General features: G+C 42.0%; 3 protein-coding genes across 3 annotated transcripts; 1 reads left to right on the top strand and 2 right to left on the bottom strand.

Annotated features, from left to right (window-relative positions):
• Nucleotides 1-8,009: 8,009 nt before the first annotated feature.
• On the bottom strand, nt 8,010-9,098 carry EAF02_004276 (uncharacterized protein; the record flags this gene model as incomplete). Its single annotated transcript, XM_038900324.1, has 1 exon — nt 8,010-9,098. One exon carries the CDS (start codon nt 9,096-9,098, stop codon nt 8,010-8,012), a length of 1,089 nt encoding a protein of 362 aa, XP_038760031.1.
• Nucleotides 9,099-11,603: 2,505 nt separating this feature from the next.
• EAF02_004277 (uncharacterized protein) lies at nt 11,604-12,595 on the bottom strand (the record flags this gene model as incomplete). Its single annotated transcript, XM_038900325.1, has 3 exons — nt 11,604-11,990; nt 12,155-12,408; nt 12,469-12,595. The coding sequence occupies 3 exons, from the start codon at nt 12,593-12,595 to the stop codon at nt 11,604-11,606; spliced, it is 768 nt and encodes a 255-aa protein (XP_038760032.1).
• Nucleotides 12,596-15,255: 2,660 nt separating this feature from the next.
• On the top strand, nt 15,256-16,949 carry EAF02_004278 (uncharacterized protein; the record flags this gene model as incomplete). The annotated part of the gene is made up of 2 exons (XM_038900326.1): nt 15,256-16,365; nt 16,422-16,949. 2 exons carry the CDS (start codon nt 15,256-15,258, stop codon nt 16,947-16,949), a joined length of 1,638 nt encoding a protein of 545 aa, XP_038760033.1.
• Nucleotides 16,950-17,218: the final 269 nt, after the last annotated feature.

Raw genomic sequence — 17,218 nt, forward strand, 5'->3', positions numbered from 1 at the left:
AATGCTGCTCACAACAAGTTCTTCCAAAGTTAGAGGACAATTGACGAGTACCCTGCACACGATTTCCTATTTGTCTTAGGGAATTATATCTTCCTAGATGGGGATTATCTTCAAACCCGATAACGCCCTGGATCCATATGAGTCTTGATTCCATGCTCAGCTCCGTAGTCTTCTTCTGTGCTCCACCTCCCTGAAATCCAGTATCGCAAAGGCGCTGCAGAACCACACCCAATCCTGATTTCCTTGCCACAAGCCAAAAGTTCAAATTCAAAGTTGAGTGCACCGATCTCGCGGGCGTATAAGACCAAACATCTGCCGCATGCAGGGCTGAAAGAATATAGGAGATTCGAAAGGAGATCTAGAATTTGCTTCCGAACGGGTTGCTGGAGGTATCGTTGACATCTTGCTCATCGCTTGTCTAAATAGTAGTTAGCAACGGCAAAAGACATGAAAAGGGAAGAGCCCTACTAAAAGCGTAGTTCCTTAAGTTCATTTGCCAATATAAAGATCAGAAAACTACGATCGTCAGAGATCATCACTTCCCTCCCTCCAACCAGCAAATCAAACTAAAATCGCCGCACCGTAAAAGTAGGAGGTATCAGTCGGCTGAAATGAAACGAAAGCCGGCGTAGGGATCTGGCTGAGCGTTTACCATTTCTGCTATTCCTCCGAACTTTCTTGAGCTCTCGGATGGGTAACGTGATGCCGAAGCCAAGATCCACGGGTATTGTGTAAAACATTGTTTTCGATCATTGTTCGAGTTTCTGTGAGTTTCTGCGAGTTGAGGATGTAATAGAATGAGTGTAGAAAGTCGAAAAGCGGGGAGGCATTCTGACTTTATATGGTGGTATGTCAAGATTGTCTTTGTCCTGAAAGATTGTTTCAGACCCGTGCCATCAACCACGTGCATACAGCATGCAAAGTAATTTCGAAAGCTTTGAAAGAAAGTCACAGATCCAACGAGAGGTGGAAATCGACGGATCCAACAAGAAGGAAATTAATTTTCCATGCAGTAGGGTCGATGTAGTTTTGCATACGGCAGTCAGCTACACGTATAATTTATTTTGATATCCATTGGAACGAATCTACTAGACTCTGGAATTGTGAGCTGTTTTGAAATTGGAATTGCTGGTTGTGTGCCGTAAGGCTGCTTACATCAATGCATATACTTTTTGGTTTGATTGGCTTGGATTATGATATTCCGCGAGATTGGAGATTACATGGGTATAATATGTTGGCTGTTGGGCAAGTATCTACCGATGCTCATTTCTCGGTAGCTTACAGACGAATGGACATGTGGAAAGTATGTAAGATATAAGGTGAGACGACGTATGAGATGTGAGATTTGATTATTTGGTGTTCCGTTGTTTGTTTGTTGGCGTGTTGTTTTGATAGTGGAGATTTTAGCTCCCAAATCATTGATCGTTGGCGAATAAGGTGTACTTGCGCTTTTCATGTTGAAAAGTCAAGTATTGCAGACAATCTTATGGACCAACGGTTGGTAGAAGTCCCAGAAAATCTACTCGACGGTTCTAACTCTTACCCACCGTAGCGAATTGAGACGTTTCATTGCTATTAATCTCGAGAAACTAGATGAGATGTCAGGTTTATAACAACTAGTCTCAAACTCTAATAAGTTATCAACTAGTAAGACTTAAAGTCAGTTGCCTGAAGACTGTTGATTTCCAAGTTAGTTTCCACATAACAATATGGCTCGGAAGTATTCATCCATTTATGTCTCTGTCTGAGAGAGAAGCGACATCGAGTGGGGGAAATGATGAGGGAATGATTCAATCATTAGTACATTTGATCACTTTGACGGTGGCCTTCATATTACGGAATAGAAGGAAATAAGACAAAGCGATCAAGTAAGTCTGAGTTCGGTCCAGTGGACTCACTAACTGCCTGGTGCTCAAAAGACCCCTAGCTAAGATACCAGCCACTTAAAAGCGTTAAGATCTTGATAATAATTGTCATTTCAGCCTTACGATTAGCATTTTCAAATGATGCATACCTAGCTCAAACACTAGTTTTCACACTAGTAAATTAGGGTGGAGCCAGAAGCATGATGTCATTGTAGTTGGTCTAGTGGTAAGCGGTACTAGGCTCTGTGATTAAATACTTACAGGTATACCCAATGCAATAGTGATGTGTTTTAAGAATTGTGAGCCCAAACCTATTCTCAACCCATTCTTGAGCGCTAGATCTTCTTGCAAACAATGAGTTATCTAGGACATATTCAATTGCTCGCTCCTTGTCTACCACCCCGAATGTTCAGAAGTATTTGAACAGCGATGTCCTGCTCTCAGTACTTTACAAAAAAAAGATAATACTCTCACCCATCTTTCTCCTCAAATCAGAACAGAGAGTGTCACTTACGCCAATCCAACTACATACGTCTAATCCGCCAGCGGACAACAATACGTCCTCTCATCCTTGCGGCACCGAAACAAAGGGAAACACGCAGAAGATAGAAGATACTGTAAGCCCACTACGATATCGTACTGTTGTGAAAATTGTCGCCAATGAAGATTAGGAAATGGGCAATTCCGCGACACAGTGAGCTCTACTGCCAGAGGAACTTTTTGTCATTATTCGAACTATCGGGAGGGAGTCCATTGATAAATGAATCTCCGTAGTTGAGGTTGCGGGTCTGGTATCGTTAGTCATGGTCATTTGGAGGTCGATCTATGATGATGAGAAGATGGGTTAGAGAGCATTGTTTGTTGGAGTTTTCTGCCTTATTTGGGGATATATAGTAGAATATGCATGGCTTGCGTGCGGGTCATTGAAATAAAGAATTGCTTGCAGGATCATTGATTGCTTGTTCGGGCTTTACAAACACCTTGACACACGTTGCAATGGCAATGAGTATTTGAAGCGAGGATGTGCGAACATGGAACACATACATGACAACTTATATGGTAGAAAAAAGTGCTGCAAATCCAGGTGAATATGTATGATCAATATCTGCACCCCCCTACTAATTCACTTCAAATTCATCTTCAACTCATCAGATTCACAGGTTCTCTAATGGATGCTTCATACTTAGGCATGTGTTATCCCCATGTTTTATCCCCACTTCAGCAGCGCAAATGCAACGGGAATCATTGATTGATTGATTGATTGATTGATTTATATTAACGTCCACCTTCAGTCCAAGACTATATAGAACGGCCAAAAGCTCAATTAAGCTTTTAACAAGAATAATGGATTACTGTCAGCTAACTAGCATACAAAAATGATTATATTTTCAAATAATAAAAATGAAAATAAATATTAGGGAATAAGCCCATTTACTATACACAATGCATACAATAAATAAATGCTAATCAAAGTATTACACTTTTGATTTTCCAAATTCAATTTTTTCATTAATCAAATCCGAATAACCTTTTTTTATATTAATCTTTTATCCTGTTTATAATTTTCTAGTAATTATATCTTATTTAGTATTGACTTTATAATATTGAAGTAATGGGGTAGTAATTCTATAAGGCTTTCAAACTTGTAATATATATCCTTTGAATTGGCGGATTAGAATTGATAAGTCCTTTTTGTTAATCAATTTCCTAAGGGTATTGATTATAGGAAATACCACACCCTTATTAGTTCAATATTTCTCTACTGATTCCTATGGCAAATACATCATTAGCTCGAGTCATATTCTTCAATTTTTTTTTTTTCAGTATATGTATATTATTATTTGAATGAAATTGAAAAAGAAAAGTGGAATTAATCATATAATAATTCTGAACAAAAGCTCTCGGTATACAAATCCCTATACAAATCGAAAATAGTAAATCGCACTCGATATTCTAAAGGACTTTTGGAAATGATTTTGTAGTGTATTGTTATAGATAATGGTATTGTTCTCTGTTTTGTAATAAAGATAGTATTGTAGAAAGCGGATTCTGATAATACGATTATTAAAAAACCGCAGATAGATAAAAACATTGTGATCGAGCACCTTTTCCTTTTTCAATTACCACGACTCCATCAAATAACTCAAACTCAGCTCTGCAGACTCTCATAAGAGAGCTGGAGGTTCGTAGGATGCACCGCGTACAGATGTTGAGTCTTCGCATCCCAACGGGAATCATTCCAATTGCGAGAAAAGTACAACAAACTTTGTCCCCATAATAGACCCGATGCATATGTCTCATACGCCTATTGTATGGAAAGCGAGGATATCGCTCCCATTAAACTCCCGAAATTGTCTTCGTAGCTAAGGCACTTGCAGCAAAGACTTTGAATGCATCAACTAGACAAATTCGGTGCACATGGATACAAACATGTTACAGACATCAATAAGAGTGGTAGATAGCATGGGTACGATGCAATGAATTTAATATTCAGCCGTCCAGCTATAGAGAAGAGGGCCCATTGGGATGAGAAAGGAACCCAGAATAAGAAGTGGGAGACGGTGTTCAGGTTTCGTCACAGGCTGCTCTTGGCCGGCTTTAGCAGCGAGAGCATTGGGGTTTGCGGTAGAGTTCTTCATCATACGATGTGAGAAGCATCCAAAGAAAACCAGGCCGACCATAAAATAGATGCCCAAGCCAAGATACGTGAGTCCAACTCGTCCAGATTTGAATCCATATGTCTCCTCAAATATCACCGTCAAGGTAGTAAAGAGTAAATAGAGGTCACTATACATCACACTCGTATATATCGCCGTACACAAAACAATAGGTGAATATATGATCAGGTTCGCAGGACGTATGCAGATACAACAAATCTCGCCAATTCAGAGCTGGTGCTATAGAACTCTTTCATAATGGCTGGGGCACCAGAAGCAAAGATTGAGAATATTAGAGGCGTTACAAAACAATTAGAATAAATCAGGAAATGATTCGAGAGTTTGATCCAGCCTTTCCAACTCGTTGGATTCTCGAAGTCATCTGGACCGTCCCACCCGACGATATTTGGATCGAGTTTTCCAGTATCATTTTGCTGAGACGAACTCTCCACATCTCCACTTGCCTGAGCACGTATTTCGGATGCCTTTGAAGCTTTACGATGGAGGGACCTTTGTCCAATGCCGGGTTGCGGCTATGGGACTACCAGCTCAGTCAAAGGCGGGGGCAGAACTTGGTGAGTAGTATACGTTGAGAAATTCCTTTTTTCGCTCAGGGTATCCAGTCGTTCAAATTTTTGAACTCGCTGTCATCACAAATTCTTCTAAATTCTAATTGTAACTAGTGACGAATGTGGAGTTTGGTTTGATGATCAGGCTCATTCAAGACGCCGCGAGCGTTTCAATACCTATAAGCCAGAGTCTGAAGTCCTCATCGATATCAACTCTCGCTTTCTACTTTCCAATGTTCCCTGCAAGACTTCAAGATGGGTGGTACGAGATATGAACGATCACCTGTGACTTGGGAATATCAAAATTGGCAGCCTTGTGAAGTTAGAAGGTCAAAAGATATATCGTTGCTCTCTTTGCAGTGGGGCAACAGATTTGACGCTACATGAACATCTAATAGGCCATGTAAGAATACTTCTTAGATGAAATAGAACCCCGCTGATTCGAGGAATGGAATCTTATTGGCCGAAACTGCGGTTTTCTGTTATCAAAACTATTCAATATTACTCTTTGCGGTCCCGAGGAGTTTAAAACCGCAGCAGAGCTTTACATTATATGGAGGGCATCTTGTAGGGTCTGCGACACAAATGTTGGATGGAGATTGGATAGCACCTCCAATGAAGCTGAAAGATATTTGGAGGGAAATACCTAATCGGAGCTAGCTTTCTGCAACCATCAACGAATGTGGCCTCTCAGGGACTGGCATCGGATCATAAAAGAGTACGAGTCTAGAGATTACGCAGCAATCTCAATTCTACTTCTGACATCGGATATAAGTGACAAAGAGGAGTTGTAATAGGCGTGTAAGTCATCTTTTTTAAAAAAAAAATTAAAAAAATAAGAAAATTCAAGACTGGAATATCAAAATTTAAATCAACACTAAAATGTCAATATTTAAAGAAAATAAGAGACTCAAATATCAAAATTACTATTCAAGATATATTAGTCATAAATTTTGACATGTGAGATACTAACACATAGAATATTGCTATATGGGTTTATTACCATATATTCAATAATCCAGTACGCACAATCCCAAATTCAAACAACTTCATACCAGCACACCTCTTGAGCTTTCATTCGAACGAATGAGATGGTCCAAATGATAAGGAATACCGAAAGTAGGAGTACACCATATGAGGATATGCTGCGTAATCCACCTCACCAGATTTCATTTCGGGATACTCTGTGAAGTAGAGAGAGAAAGGACGGGAGGCCCTCCTCACTGATCCGGATATATTGAAGCGTCATATGTAAGATCTTTTCTAAAAAGAATGACAGATAGACAATCGTTAGAAGTAAAAAAGCGCCATATTACGCATTACATACTAGGTACTGTCTTCACAATATCTTCTTGTGTAGGATGAAGATCTACAAGCTTCACAGAAGGACATTCGCACTAAACGATATTTCATAGAGAGTCGAGGTTGCGGAGATCCGACAGCAATCATACCCGCTGTTAACTAACTGCTTTAATGATTGTCCTTCGACGTCATTACTTTTACACGCTACTGTCACCAGCACGCATTCCCCCTATTCGCCAAATTCGAGCCCACAAAGCATCATTATGATTCATCCCACATCCCGCATCCTCTTTCCTCCTCACTACATTCTTAACAACAACGCTCTCATCTCTCCAACTACTCAGCCCAGAACCTTAAAGATGTCACTTCTAGATGTCAGTATACTACTAGGTAAATACTATATCATCATTTCCAAGTCTTAGGGTAGCACATGTATTTTTGCATACGAAAGACAGCAAGAAAAAGGAAGGACACATCGCACCCACAAGCACAATAAACGCATCCAATCCAATAATAATCTTACACCAAAAAAAGCATGTAATACTGCTAGTACCAGGCTGGCCCCGAGAAAAGAAAAACACCAAAAACATCCTTCTTCCCAAAGACTTTAAAGTTTCAAAAAATTCCTAATAGATTACCACAACCCATCCCGCAAAGTCTCACTTTCACCTACCTTCCTACTCTCCTTTATCAGATAAAAATATACTTCCTCAATCTAAAAACCAAGACCAAGACCAAAATCCACAGACCACAGACAGAGAAGAATGACTTACTTCTTCATAAAACCCCCATCCTCCCTCCCAAACGAAACGAAACGAAACGAAACGAAACGAAAAGCACACCAATCCTCAAACCAACCACAACCACCCACCCCCAAAAAATACATCCCCATCCATCCCCATCCATCCATCACAGAAAAAACAACGTCTCATCTCCAAGATACCATAAACCATAAACCATAACATCCATCAAGTACCTCCTACTCCTACCTCCCACCTTCTACTCCTACTCCTATTCACAATTTCGAATCAATAAAGAATCTACTTAGATTGAACAACTAAACAACCATGATAAGGGGAGAGTTAGATATATTTGAGAATTGCGTGATGGAGTTGTAGTGGAGGGGAAAGAAAGAGGGGAGGGGGGTAGTAATAGAAGGTCTTAGACGAGGATTTTTTTACTAGCTGCTCCTCGGACAATACTTTTATTTTCATTTTGAGGAGTTGAGTGAGTTGTTGGTTACAGGAAAGGAAGTGGTGAGTGGGAGATATCTATACTCCGACTCACAGGTGCTTTGGAACGAGTGCCTAGACTCTTGTGGCATTTACTACTGGAATTATACAAAGATTTTATTAGAAAGCTATCTATCATTCACTCACTCAAGACATGAAGAGGGACAATGTTTTCGGTATAAGAAGGGTATCTTTCATTCATCTATCAATGTTGCAGAGCAATGCAAATAACTATCTTTTCGAACCTTTCCGTTCTGCCTTTCCTATTCCCCCAGGATATCCACCTTTCGACCCATACCCAATCGAATTACACAAGACGTCATAAAAGTAACCTGAACGCCCGACGCTAAATGCAACAAATATCTTGTCTCATTCATCTCTTCCTTATATCCTCCTATCCGTCCAATGACCATTTTTCATCTGTAGACTCCACCACTTAATAGCACCATGAGAATAAGGCTCATAAGCACCAGTGCGCGTAGTTTGATGGTGTTGTTGTTGATGATAGATACCGTGTTGTTGACCACCATATGCAGTTTCTGGTCCATCAATCTTCTGATAGGCCACGGTTTGTGGGATCAACTTCTCTTGATCATTGACGCTACGTCTGTTCTTCTTACTGCTGTTGTGATCAGATGCGCAACAACAGATAGTAAAGACCCAGAAGAAACTGCTTGCGATGCTGAAGACAACAGCGAGCCATGTAACAGCGAGGAAATGGGTATCGATAGAGGCTTCGACTCCGTATGCTTTGGCGGCTGTTTTGATGGAACCGACTGTGACGGAGGAGAGAACGGTAGCCAAGATAGATGCGGCAATGACAGCAGCGGTGCTGAAACCAGAGATGGTGTATGTAACGCAGGAGGCGGCTCTAGAACACATGGCGAAGATGCCAAGGAAGAGTTCCAATGCTGTGGCGATCAAGGCGATGATGTATACTACTTGTGTCCATTTTGATAATGCGGTAAAGGTCTTCAAAGCATGTTTGACTTGGCTTGGGAGAGTGGCATTGACACCTGTCGCAGAAGCACGAGTATCGATGGAAGTCGTATTGAGAGAAGTGGCCGCCCAGTTGAATTTCGCCTTGGTACATGTGGTGTTCTTGTCTGTGACAGCGCAGTAACCCCAAAGACTAACCTTATAACTATCCGCCAAATCCAAGTCTTTGGCCGTGATGTTGGTTGCCGAATCGGTTCCGGTGATTGAAGCAATAGCAGATTCGACCGTGTTCTTCTCAGAGGTGGTGGAAGGAGTCAAGGCGGCGACGGTGAGATCTGCAAGACCACGTTTGCGGAAAGAGTTCTCGAGACTGAGGAGTGTCGAGGAGGAAATAGAGAGGTTGGTTGTGTTGACGACGAAGATATCGAGAGATTTGTCTGTAACGCCAGCGAGGGATGCGATGAGAAGACAGACTAAACTGGCGAGGGTTAAGCCAAATGGCACACCGACGCAAAGAAATCGACCGAAACCCATGATTTTGAGATAGTGTAACGATTGTTGGTGTTGGTGTTGGTGTTGGTGTTGTGGTTCTTGTGATGATTCTATCGTTGATTAGGTATTTGGATATCGTAAAATCAAATCCCAAGAGAAAGAACGAATGTGATTCTTCTGAGATGGATAGGTAGATGGAAGGATAGAAGAAATCAAATCAATGAAGAAAAAGTTGGTATGAGATGAAATGGAAAGAGAAATAATGTGGAAGGGCAGGATTGATATTTATTATTAATAAGATGTACTCGAGTACGAGCAGCAGTAGAGTAATAAGGGTACTGTAGTCTGTGGTAGGCGGAGCAGTAGAGCGACGCAGTATGTATGGGGCAGTGAACTGTGAACTGTGTGAATGACGAAAAAACACAGACTTTTTTATGGGGAAATCCTGGTTGATGGTCGAAAGATGTGAGACATTAAGGGATCTTCGATGAAGGGCAATGCAGAGAGAAGTTTTTGAAGTTGTGAAGTTTTGAAGTTTAGATGTTTAGATGTTTTCATGAAGAAAAAGAAGGAAAGAAGGAAAGAAGGAAAGGATGGATAGGTTCAATTGATACAGTAATACTAGGTATTATATTCATAACCAACAACATACTCTCTAGTAGGTCCTTCCCTTCCTCTCTTCCTTACTTACCTAGGTACTCATCTCATTCCTGTATTCAGCCCTGACCTGGTCGAAGGAATATCTTATTCCGTATCAATAATATATCAATATACCACAAACTCACATCTCAATCTCTCAAAGGACTATCACTGTCGCATCACACCACCACACTCTTTGCTGTTGGCCCTTTCACGCCTTCCCATCCATCCATCACCTCGACAACTTGTACTCCCTCCAACCCCTCAACCCTACCGCCCTTTACTCCCACTCCCTTCCTTCTCACCCCTGAAGATGCAGAAGATACAAACATGAATAAGCCATGGCAACGCAACGCAACGCAAACACACCCACCTCCTTTGCTGCGTATTCGCACCCACCCACCACTTTACCATGTCTCCATGTATATCACCGTGTGGCTGGATCCTTTCATTAACTTCTCGCCCTAAGCCTCTATAGGAATAGTTTTTTATCAAAGATTCGTACCTGATTCATCGCCCTACCGTGGGTCACCCAATCAAACCCGCTGGACTGACTGAAAAAGTCTATTTATATCCCTCTTCTTCGCCATTGTCTTTTTTATTAAACCCTACCGATAACCACTTTGAGCTTAGTTGCGTGCTAGGTGGTCTCAAACACATCGCCAGCTAACTTGGGAAAACGAACGGTGGAACAGGAATTTGAGATGAGAATAGTATTTTGTGATGCATCGGTAATATCAAGTTTCCTCCTACACGAGACTTTATGCTGCGTCGGAGGAGAGTATCATTTTTAAAACATCAAACAGCAAATAGCAAATCACACTTTCATATCTATCCATCCCAATCACTGTCAATCAATCAAAAGTATGGAGAAACTTCGCCGTCCAGCTACGGTAGTCCGCGTGAACGGCTCTGAGAGGTGGGTAGGATCGAGAGCAAAATTCTTACCTACATACATACATACTTGCTCACGCCCTCCCAGCCCAGCGCGTCAAAACTTCACACCAGAGATATCCGGCCATCATATCATCACATCATGCCCAAAGTTCCTACGCGTCTTTTAGAGCTGCCAAGATCTGCAAAGTGTCAAACCGTGCCGTGTCAACGTAATTCTGGTCGTGGCTGAGAACGAGCTTTCTAGAGAGCATATGGATGCGATTACATTTAATTATGGAGATGAATAATACGATTAGAGAGTAGGTAGATATATGAATATTTATATACATAAATGGTTTGATCTGAAAACTTCGGATCGTAGGTTCTCAACTACTTTCGAATCTGTACGGAGTAGAAGCCTTGATGAGCAAATAGGATTAGATGGTTACATGTCAAGGCACCGCGCGCGGGGATTAACATCGTTTCAGTGCCCTGTTACTGTGTGCTCTGGCCCCGTGTTGGTTGGAAATGGCATAGACCCCCTGCCTGCCCTCAGTATACTTTGTAGAATTTCGTGGTTGGCTACGATATACGATACTGTATAAATTTCTTCCATGCGGGGATATTGATATTTAAGTTTTGATGGGAGATTTGTTTCGCATGGGATGGGGAACTCACTCAACGTCGGGTGTCACCGTACGTATACCGGTATATGAGGAAGTTTATCTCGCACTATGTTTGGGTGTTAGTAGGGAGGGTACTTTTTACGAGGTATCATCTACATGTGAGTATGTCTTGTCAGTGGGAGAATCAGTGCAAAGACTTTAATTCTAAATTGTGAAGTGCGGCCTGGAGAAGTGTAAGTTAGGTCTTTGAGATTTGAGTTGTATCTTAAACTTGGAATAGAATATGAAAAGGAGTTTATGAGTTCTATTTGCTGATATGTATTGAATGTCTATACTAATAATCGCTGGCTGATATAGAAAATTCAAAATACTATGCTGTAGTCGAGTACAAGGGATAAATCTGCTTTTAAGTTATGTTACCATTCAAAATAGTATCAATTCTTTCCATGCTGTCCATCACGATTGGGGAGGTTAAACCCCATAATTCAAAAAACGAAACAATTGCTAGCGCTACTACTAATACCAAATCGCTCAAGAGCCTAGAAAACTCCGGAATTGGGTTGAAACGTTGAAGCATTCTACTTTCTACATATCCTTTAATTCCTCGAGCGTAGCGTACAAAGTCTTCCGCAGGGAAGTGACGCTGAGCATGTTCGGAATTCGTCACGAAGATCGTCACATTATCTAGGGCTGACAGTCGATTCAGGCGTCGCATAGTCAACAGCGATAAGCGGTTGCGACTGTCTTTGGGGTTCCTGCTGTTTTGGGTACTACCAGGCAGAGCCTTTGTATCCTGTCCCAGTGTTCAATCCGTATTAGGAGCCTCAGTGATTCTTCGGAAACAATGAATAATCAATATCGAAGTTTATGAGAGCTTGTGCTGCAAAAACATGGGGATTAGTGGGAAAATTGTAGCAGTATAAGTTGTCCAAAGAGGGGCTAGACATTAGGATGTACGACAAAGAAGAATGGACGGTACTTGCGGGTAGAGCTTTCTCCTTGCAGAGATTCTAAGGATTGTGACGAGCGAGCAAGACGTTCATCATACTCTGGACTCATGCAGTTAAGTATTGCTGTACCATTTTGGGGACTTGAACAATTAAGAGTGAAGAAGCAAGGATCATCGGCTACTTCTCGAGTGTCATGCTTCAAGTACCAGGTATGCCAGCATTTTTGGGAAGGAGAGTGCTTATGTGAGTAAGAAAAAGCTCCTCGATGGGCAAATCGATAATAATTGCGGCGTCATCAATGGCAGCAACAGTGGCAGTAACGATACGCCTGTGAAGAAGATTCCCTTATCCATTTTAGATATCGATGCTCCAAATCAAGCGCTCTAAAGTTGAAAGGCAAAGTGTACCCGCGATAGTGCCTAGTTGTGCTTCTCCTCTGAATTTTCATCACAATTGATCCATGACTGCCTTCGTCCTCACTGTTCTCCTGAGACTCTATTTCATCGAGTGAATGAACCGACTCACTCGTATTGTCCTGCTCTTGATTTGTCCGCTGGACCACCTCCTGACCAGATTCATTATCAAGCTCAAATCCATTACTCTCAGGATGGATCACTTGCTGGAGGACCTGTTGAATCACCTCTTGAATCTCCTGATCGCATTCGTGATCAAACTCACACTCATTACTCAAATGATGATTCCTTGAGGATCCATTATTTTACTGGAATGTGGTCCTATAACGATGCCTTTGGTAAAAATCAGGTGGATATATTATTGCAATGCTCCAAAATTGTGTATGAAGTTGGAGAAGGTTAAACAAACAAACCGGAAGAGGGGGAAATCAAGGAAATGGAAACAACAAGTATAAGTGATAATGACAACCGCAACTGGAATATACCTTCTCATGTACTGGATGATTGAAAGAGCAAACAAGAGACTTAAGGTTGTTATGATACCTTTCCCCATGAATACCTATGCTATTGAGAAACGAGGACAATGATGGACAGAGAATTGGAGAAGACTGGAAGTCCTTCCCTGGAATAATCCAATGGATTCTCGAATGCTTCCACGACACCAATTCTTGCTACTTAGCAACGTGGAAAGGTTGATGCCTTTTTTGAGGGGATCAGTCAGTTTTGACACATGCCAATTCTATGGTTCGCATTTTCTGACATGGAACAGTGTCAAGTCCATGCTGAAGTGCCTTTCTCTGACCAAGGTGTTTAATTTGAGAAATTGAGCAATATCAGCAATGTAGATATCAACTTCAGTCTTCAGCCTTTCTTTCAGCTTAGCCTTCTCTTCGTGTGAAGGTATCAGATAGTGTATTGGATGATGCACCTGCTTTTCTGCCTACGCCTTTGAAGGTCCTTAAAGATATCAAGAAAATGACTTGTGGCTGTTTCTTGCCTCTCCAGACGTCTCTGGTACTGTTCTTGCCACTTGTGAATATCGCCTCAACGACGACGTATTGAACAATCCAACTGCTCTCCTACCCGCCTCTCAGTATTCTCATGGTCACTCAAGATCGAACATCTTGTGCTCCGGACCCAGGGGAATATGGTTCTAGAATAATCTAGAATGTAGATAGCTCGGAAGGGAATGGATACGGAACGGATATGGAGATATAATAGGTTTCTCTTGACAATCAACACGGAGTACATATTGTTCAACCTCGGAGGATATAAGTAGATATTTGATCAAAATCCATCATAATACGATAGAATATCGAGGGCTTCGAATCGGTGAATTTACCCAAAGTAGACCAAATCAAGATGATACGAGAAAACAAATCCTTGAGTACTTCGGTCAGTAGTTGAAGTGATACTCTTTAGTCCACCAGTCATACTAGAATAAAATACATTTACTAAGAATTTTGACTTCACTCGAGCTTCGCTCTCTTTCTTGACTTTCTCAACCTTCTTAACTTTCTTTCCTCTCTTCCCCTCGTCATCAAAATATGTAGTGCGATCGCCAAGCATTTTTTCTTCACAGCAACCAATCATTGTATGGAAGAACGAAAGACCATCCATCATCTTTTTGGCGTTTGGGTCTTTTTTGGTCCACCAGTCCCGGTTCCCGATAGCCCAAAATCAAAACTAAGAAACCAACAACCCCATCCATTCAAAGGAACGAATTGGAAGAAAACAAACAACCAACGGATCCCTTTCCATAACGAAGCCTTTTTGATATTTGATAAATTCAAATTATCTTTCATCATCAATTATTGATTATTGATTAACTTTCCTAGTGCTCCGTTGAGTCCTAGATTCCGAAGGATTTCATCTATAATTCGTCCACACCCTCTTGTACCATCTACCCACCTTACACACATCCATCGTCTTTAAAGCAAACCTACCGGTCTTTCAGGAAGCTAGAACGCATACGTTCTGGGACGAGCCGCTTCCGTCCCCCCCACGGTTCTCTGCTCGATATAACTCTTGTAATACACCGAAAGTCGCTCTGGCCAATATACCTAGGCACTCGGGACGGTCTTCTCGATAATCGCAGTGTGAACGGAACGAATCCCCATCTCGACGAAGACCTTAGCTTCAACAAGATCGACTCAGCCTCAACGCTAGGAAGTACTTAATCTTCAGTAAAGGTACGTACCAATTCTCATACCCATGGTATTCTTTAACCGCTTCCTTCACTGCTCGAATATACAAAGGTGACTTGCTTCATCCCGCTCAAAAGATCATGCAGCTTTATGAAGGAGAATGTGTAGCCGAACTCATGCTTACAACCAGATAGACAGTTCATCACAGTTCACCACCTTTTCGACACAAAGCCTTCTTCAAAAGTCATACAAAGTTGCTGTTACGATTGCATACAACTCGACCTGTCATTAGAACCATACGGCTTGTTTACTTCACCAATATCACCTTACGGTTAGCCATACGAATCACGTACACGATATTTACCCAAGACAATCAAGGCAGTGTTCGGTGATCTATTACCATCCCTCGTCGACACAAGAAGCAAATCTCCTACCTCTTTGGCTCATATTGACAGCTGAACGGCAGCGACATCTCTGAGTCATCCCGAATTACACAGAGTTAATACTCAATAAAGATCTGCTGGGTTCGCATATTTGAACTTGGAACGATGGGAAACCAACCTTCTAAAGGTTCGGGGTCTGCAACCCCGCGCAGAAGTGCATCTCAAACGTCTCTTGATAGAGGGTCGGATAATTTATCGTCTTATCCTTCATTCAGCAAAGCGGATACCAAGGAATCCAACAAATCATTCAGAGGCGCCCTTCGATCAAAAATACCGGGTTCCAAGGACAGCCCAAGAAACTCGATTGCTGGAATAGGTAGCCTTGTAGACTCAAACGACAAATCCGATGTTGCTTCAATGAAATCGGGAAAAAGCGCTATATCGGGCAGGGCATCATCGGTGCCAGGCTCACCAACTTCACCTCAAGATTCTTCGGAAGATATTCCTTCACCAACCGATGATCTCAAGCCTCCCCCATCGCCTGTTCAATCTGCTTCGGTGAAGTCTGGACATCATGATGTCAGCGCTGCACAACGTAGTGGTGAGGTAGATCATGTCTCCGATCAACCGCCTTCTGGCACAGTCAATCCTTACGCAGTCGGAGGCCGCGCTGGGCAATCTATACTGGTCAGGAGAGCAAATGAGATTAATCCTGTTGACACGGCTACCTTGCTAGCTGCTCCAATGAATGGATCCAATGAAACCGCACTCTCAACCTCAAACTCCGCACAAATATCAATGGGTAGCTTGAAAGACAAAGATCTTGACGACTATATCTCGCGACTCTTGGATGCAGGATACCAGGGCAAAAGCACAAAGGGAGTTTGTCTTAAAAGTGCGGAAATCAACTCAATTTGTCTTCGAGCGAGAGAAATTGTATTAGAGCAACCGCCACTGATTGAATTGGAAGCCCCAGTTAAGATTGTAGGTGATATACATGGGCAATACTCGGACCTCATACGCATGTTCGAAATGTGTGGATTCCCTCCCTCGTCAAACTTCTTATTCTTGGGTGACTATGTCGATCGAGGAAAGCAGTCCCTCGAGACAATTTTGTTGCTCTTGTGCTACAAAATCAAATATCCCGAGAACTTCTTCTTGCTAAGAGGTAATCACGAATGCGCAAACGTTACTAGAGTCTATGGATTCTATGATGAGTGTAAACGAAGAGCTAATGTAAAAGTGTGGAAGACGTTTGTAGATGTCTTTAATTGTGTACGTAACCGCCTTTTGATCTAGTGTATGTGCCTTTTGACTAACTTTGTGACTAGCTACCTATCGCCGCAATTGTCGCAGGGAAAATCTTTTGTGTCCATGGCGGCTTATCTCCCGCTCTTAGCCATATGGATGATATCAGAAATATTGCTCGACCAACAGACGTCCCTGACTATGGATTACTTAACGATCTTTTGTGGTCTGATCCTGCAGATCAGGAAGCAGATTGGGAGCAGAGCGAGAGAGGCGTTAGTTACTCGTTCGGTAAGAAGGTCATTCAGGAGTTTCTGTTAAGACATGATTTTGATTTGGTCTGCCGGGCACATATGGTTGTTGAAGATGGTTACGAATTTTTTGAAGGTCGAGTCCTTGTTACGGTGTTCTCTGCGCCAAATTATTGTGGCGAATTCGACAATTATGGAGCCGTTATGAGTGTTTCGACAGAATTACTTTGCAGCTTTGAACTGTTGAAGCCATTGGACTCCAGCGCGTTGAAGAGCCAGATGAAAAAGAGCCGGAACAAACGAAATAGTATGGTCAACAGTCCTCCGCCGACCGGAACCTTTGCTCCACAGAGCGTATAATGAACTGTCGGATAATTCTCAAACAAATATAGACAAAAAGATTGCCCTGGATGGAAAACCCTATACATTCGAAGAAGAAAACCCAAAACAAGATGCGATGTCAAGAATTACGGAGCATGCCATGATTTACGCGCTTAAAGAGGTCATGCAAGAGTGCCCAAGTACATACAGGACTGAAACGTGACCGAGAAGAGATTTCAGTCACTTTAAAATGTCTAAGAGGTCGAGGCTCGTTTTTCACAGTATCGAGAAGGTCAAGATAGATAGTG

The sequence above is a fragment of the Botrytis sinoallii genome (assembly GCF_014898435.1).
Source record: "Botrytis sinoallii strain Bc 23 chromosome Unknown BSIN_006, whole genome shotgun sequence".
Classification (NCBI taxonomy): Eukaryota; Fungi; Ascomycota; class Leotiomycetes; order Helotiales; family Sclerotiniaceae; genus Botrytis; species Botrytis sinoallii.